The 6296-nt window shown below is 39.7% G+C and overlaps 1 protein-coding gene across 2 annotated transcripts in view; it reads left to right on the forward strand.

Annotated features, from left to right (window-relative positions):
* LPIN1 (lipin 1) overlaps positions 1-5320 on the forward strand; it is a 104398-nt gene extending 99078 nt beyond the window's left edge. For both annotated transcript variants that reach the window (XM_089671081.1, XM_089671083.1), the window contains one exon: positions 946-5320. In XM_089671081.1, the coding sequence (XP_089527207.1) occupies positions 946-1105 (160 nt within the window). In that variant the 3' untranslated portion in view covers positions 1106-5320. The remainder of the gene's footprint in view (positions 1-945) is intronic.
* The last annotated feature ends 976 nt before the right edge of the window (positions 5321-6296 follow it).

The following is a 6296-nucleotide window of genomic DNA, read 5'->3' on the forward strand; positions in this document are numbered from 1 at the left end:
TGCGTTTTCAGCAGTAAAAATACTGCTTTTGAAAATTCAGTTATAATGTCACATTGAAAATGCAGCTGTAACACATATCATTAGAGCCCCAGTTGAACCTAGTTTAGGGTACAGTGGGTTCAACTGGGGCTTTAGCAATATGAGGAGGCTCTAGAGCAGGGGTTGCCAAACTATGGCCCTCCAGCTGTTGAAGTAATACAAGTCCCATCATGCCTCTGCCTCTGGGAGTCTTGCCTGTGGCTGTCAGAGTCTTGCAAGGCCTCATGGGACTTGCAGTTCCTCAACACCTGGAGGGCCATAGTTTGGAGACCCATGCTCTAGAGTCTTCAGCATCCAAAATGTTTGGGTGATTCAGATGCCTGCAGCTCTCTGCTACTCAGTGTGTCTCCCCCTGGATTTGCATGGACATTCTAATGATATAATGGCTAGGGATTCATTGCAGGATGATACAGGCATCAGATACATCCGGAAGTGTTGGATGCTGAAATCTCCAGTGGCTCCTCTAGCACCACAAGAGAGCACAGGTAGAAAATGGAGGAGCTGGTGTTAAAACAATTTTCCATAGCAGTATTAAAAAATACACAGTATTACAGTATTAAAAAGTACAAATTCTAATCACAGTGATTATTTTATAATGACTTGGAGAGAAATAGTGACCATATGTATGGCCAGGGCCTAGGACCCAAGGTGCTTCACAAGGATTCCAGCATGTCAACAGGAGTCATCACATTTTAAGTCTGGACAGGTTCATTTCTTTCATGAATATGGAATAGTTCTGCTGTTCTTGATGTGAACATACCCATTCTCTGACCATGCCTATCTTTCTTTCCTGAGCTGCTTTGTATTGTGCCTATATATAACTCCTGCAATTTTCTTGTCAATGGGAGGACAGATTTGAATTGATAAATTGCTCTGTGGAATTCATATTCCTGTCTATTGTTTCAGCTACGTACGTCTCTGCGAGGTGGTGGATCATGTCTTTCCGCTGTTGAAGAGAAGCCATTCCTCAGATTTCCCCTGCTCCGACACTTATAGTCAGTTCACATACTGGAGAGAGCCAGTACTGCCCTTCGAAAACCAAGATATCCATCCTCCAGCCTCTTAAAGACAGAACTCTCCTTTTGTTTCCACCCGAACTGCAACATTTCATCAAATCTTTCAGCTGCACTACTGTGCGAAGAAAAAAAAGAGAAAAAAAAAGCTAAAACTATTTTTTGACTTGAAATAACTCAACTGAGATGTCTTCTATTTTCCTGAAGGTTTATAGAGAATTTAGTTCTTCAGAGAAAAGTATTGATTGACATGAGTAATTTGCGCTTTCGACGTACATGGCTGGAGGGCTGTATATTTGTACTGTAATACAACACTGTGCTCCCTCCCCCCCCCCCCACCTCACACAGGAGGCTTCTGGGAGCTTGGTTTCCATCTGAGAATAGAATCAAGGCTGTGAAATTGTGCAGTGTGAAGAAAGATGCAATTAAATCCATCCAGCCATGATTTTCCAGAGTTATAGGTGAATTTCTTTAGGTAGGGCTTATTTATTATTTACAGGTTCCATCAGACTAACTTCCTAGTGCAGTAATGCTGACAGGTTAAAAAGTGCTTCTTAAAGGGCTCATTGAGTTTTTGCTGAGTAAGTAGGTACTTAGTTGTAGATGCACTGCTAAACTAATATTTGCGTAGTAAATGCTCACCACACTTCCCAGTAGCCAAAAATCTGGTGCTACATCACTAGAGCGCTGATATAAGAAACTTTGTGACGTGCATCAGGGGCTCTTGGGTGTGGGTCCTCTACTTATGTTCATATAAAGTTTTGTGTTGAGTGAAGTTCAGCTTCAAGTGATTGCAACTTATAGTGGGACTTGAGTCTAAACTGATTTAACTGATTTTCTTTTAAGCTTTAAATAGCTTTGGAAAGGCTTAACACCTTTGTCAGGCTTTTATTGGTCTTTATCCCCATAGAAAAAAAAAGATGCTCTGAATTGTCCATGTTCCCCAGGACAGGAAGGGAGGGGAAATCTCCCCAAAGGGGGTGCAAGACAGTGGTTAAAACTTGAACCTTGGGGAGATTTTTCTTTTACTCCCCTGGTTACAGTCTGTTCCTGGGACAGGATGTAAGGGGAGATCTTCCCAATTGGAACAAAGAGCTAAACAAGTTTCGGTTTCCATCTAAAACTAAATAAATTTTGTTTTGGCTGGTGTTCCTCTTGAAGTGCCACTACAGTTTAAGTTACATGAACCGTATGAAGGTAGTTCTGGGGTAATAAGCAAGTGGCGGCTACAGTAGCACTGATACCTATACACTGTACAAAGAGATTCAGCCAGTTTTCAATTATAACAATTTTAAGTGAAGTGACATTTCAAAATATACACAGCCCGATGTTGAAGGCGAAAGTGATGGTTAGAAGCCTTGTTTAAGACTTCCAAGCTGCCAGATATACTTTGCATTTTGAGAAATTCCTTAGCACTGAAACCATCATGGCCATAGAAGGACCTGCAATTTGACTTTGGTTTTAGGAGCCATTCCCCAACAGTCCCCATTATACCATCAGAGTGCCATTTGTCCATTGGAAGACCAGTCTTTAATGCCTCCCTGTCCGGCTGCACTCTAATATAATAGATGGATATGTATGACCACATGGTTGCCAGTACTCCTCTCCACTACTATTGGTTGCACCAACCCTGCTGTACTATTTCCACACCACATTCACTTCTTAATCATCCAACAATAAATGAAAGGGAAATTCATAATGACCTACTGAATTCTATTCAGGGTCTATTGTAGGCGCTACTCTGCGTTACCTGCATGTGTTTATATTCAGAGCTACTATATTCAAATATGCCACAGGCTCAGGGAGTTCTACAGCTGTTGCCACCGCAGTGTCTACTGTTACAGATGATCTCTTTTGGCACATAATATTGGAAGTTTTGTCATCTGGCAGCTATTCCTGCTTAACTAGACCACAAAATCACAGCAAGTAAAGAAGCTTTAGGACCTTTGTATACAGGCTTTTCTTTGCATCCAATCTGTTTTGCTCTCTTTGCAAGTATATTGGAATTCGCTTGAAGTTTGTGGATGCAGCTTAGATAGATGGAAGCTGAATGCACCTGAAAGCGCACTGCATTTGCCCATCAAAAAAAGCTCCTTAGGTAAATCCACATCAGACAGTGTGATATGTTTACTTTACTTCCCCTGTCCCAAACAGCATATCTTGTTCTTACTCCTGATCGCTCCCTTTAACTAAGTGAAGATAGGAAGATGCATGTTTACACAGGGATGAGAACTCTCTCCTAACCCCAATGTGACTGTGTGCTTAGGCACCCAGCCCTGTCACATGGAAGGAAGGGTAAGGAGTCACATGCTCCCCCAAACTCAGAAGTACCAGATATTTCCATTCACCCCTTGCCAGTTGAATGGAGAGGCGGGAAGGAATGGTATGTACAGTTGGAGGGAGCGGAGTTCATTGTACCTGCAAGGTCAAAGCACACATTCACATTAAGAATCACATATCCATGCAAAGTATCAATTACCATAAACCCATCCAAAATCTGGCTGTTGGATACATAAATTCTCTTTATTCTCTACTTCTTCAATGATCCCTAAACATCAATGCTACATTTCGCATCAATTTTACACTGGCTTTAGAAAGATGCATTTATGGTGGACTGCTTGTGACTTTTCAGTAGCACATATTGCTTTTGTCTTGTTCCATCCATCTACAACATTTTCTAGCTTCCAGTTAAGCTGTCCCCTTAAAGAAATGCAATTTGTCCACTGACCATGGTTATCTTGTACCAGTGACGTGACATTACTCACAACTCCACTCCCGTTGAAGAGTAATCTCAAAGGAATAATGGGGTTGCAGGGAAACAACTTGCACTTGCAATGCTAAAAACATATAAAGCCATTTTCAAGTCTCATTTATGGACTTATTCATTTAACAATAGCTTTATAATATTTTTGGTACAATTGTGATACACAATATTAATGCAGTTCTGTGGTGCAGAATAGTTGTGGTGCATAAAATAAATACATTCTGCAATTCAGTAAACACAAGCAGCCATACTGTTGGAGTCCTTTCATAGTCTTCCACGTAGCCCTGAAAAAAGTTAGCTTGATCCAAAAGGTGACCCTTTCCCATGTCACCACTCTTTAGCTATCCCTAGATAGCAGCTGTAAAAACTCTGTATAAAACTACATTTTACCCCTTTTTTGGCTGTCCATAGCTGGAAACTGATGTGTGCCCTGGCATAATCCCTTTTGCAGATCTGATTTATGAGAACTAGTTAAGGAAGAACACAGATATTGTTCATAGCAACAGATAGGGCTTTTTGTTTTTATTATCTGCAATGCAAAACCGACCATTGAAATCTGGTTACTACAGACAATGTTTGTATGTCGGCCACTTTTTGGGTAACAATCATTTTACTACAACTTACAAATGTACAAACTGTTTGGCATCTGATAGCAAACAAGATTGCTATATAGAAGAGGAGCTTGCAATCTATGCAACGCAAGCTAGCATCCATATGACAATATGCAAACCTGCCTACTCTGGTCCCTATGGCCATCCTGTCTGTACCTCACCAAATTTAAAGTGAACCTGCCATGTTAGAAATATGGGATCTACTGGTGCCAGCATTTTCTTGCTCATTTGCTGACTGAGATAATTATCCTGAGGCTTTACTAGTTTGTGAGTCCCAGACTCACGCTTCACTGGCTGCATACTTTATCAGGTCAATGACTCACAAACAGGTTAAGCAGCATTATGACCAACTGGGAACTAGTAGAGATGTGGTTGTTTTCATAATAGGTTCCCTTTATTAACCTGCCATTGACTTTGTAATGCAGTATACTTTTGCTTTTTTTCCCCAAATGCTTCAATTTTGCTGTGCAAAATGTATGCCCCCTTTACTGTGAGATTGCAGTTCACGAGCACACTACCTACATACACCAGATTCCAAATAACAAAAATGGAATGTTGTGTGGAGTTTATATTCTTTCCATGAAAGAAAAAACATGGGCTGCTTACTTAGTAATGCTGGTTTCTGTTAAAAAGATGTTTTATTCAACAATAAATTCATATACTGTATATTATTTTTTAGCTGTGTAATTGCTGCAAGAATGTTATGGAGGTGCAAACAGAATTGTAGTGTCTTTTTTTCTTTTTGCATTGTATTTGAGCATACTTAACTGGCAATGACTGATGTAACTGTGATGGTGATAACAATAATGTTACCAGGACATTTTGTTGCACTTGTGTGTTTAATATTTACTGTATATACAATGTATGAATACAACATAAAGAAATGATTTCAAGTCTTCGTGTTATGGATATTAAGTGGATCTAGCATGACATTACCTATCATGCATATATCTAATGTGTTAGTGGAACTGTTAGGCCTCATGCACACTGAGAAGCTGAAAAACCTTATTTTGAGCTACAGGAGTTTTCAGGAAAAAAAATGTGGTAAAGAACTAAGTTTTTGCATGCGTGGTAATGTTCGTTCCCGCATCTGGTATTAATGTATTCTATTGGCCAGAATTCTGCGCTAATGCCTTTTTTTTTTTTTTTCACTTTTCAGCATTTTTTTTTGCTCAAAAGCTCCTCTCCTGAATGCTCAAGAGATGTCATTTTCAGGAGTTTACAGGCAGAAAAAAATTCCAAGTGTGCATGGACACAAAGGCTAACATGGAGGGGAGTTAATGGGCAGAGAAAAATAAAAGCTTAAATCAGTCCAAACAGCTGAAAGAGCAGCTTCTTAGAGCTGCAGTGTGCATGAGGCCATAAAGGTATTTATTGCTCTCAAAGAGAACATCAAACTCCCCTGCAAATGCTTTCATCTTCCTTTTTTCCCCCCAGAGGACTGATACCTAAACCATCATCCAGGGTCTTCATCTACTTCTAAAACTAATTTGTTGACTCCATGCACATTAGCGGGTTTTTTAACCTCCTAGAAGCTGTTAGCATTTTTTTTCTGCTCCTAGAAGCCAAATAGTGTTACCCTATGTGTTCATGCACACTACTTTAGGCTGTTATTGTTTTTGAGCTTTAGTGTCTACAAAAACATTTTTTTCTGCTCCTAGAGTTTTTTTTTTAAGCATTTTTTAAGCAGAAAAAATGCTAAATGCTACTAAAATGCTTCTAACATTTTGTTTTCTAGCTTTTTTCTACATGTACTGTAAAAACGCTACTAAAATGCTAATCTTCCTAAACACTACTACCAGTGTTTTTTTATCCAGTGTTTTTCCAGCATTTTTTGAGCTAAAAAAAAGGCTAGTGTGCATGGAGCCT

This window comes from Staurois parvus, unplaced genomic scaffold (genome assembly GCF_062004578.1).
Source record: "Staurois parvus isolate SC_StPar_1 unplaced genomic scaffold, SC_StPar_1.0 ptg000098l, whole genome shotgun sequence".
NCBI classification, from domain to species: Eukaryota; Metazoa; Chordata; class Amphibia; order Anura; family Ranidae; genus Staurois; species Staurois parvus.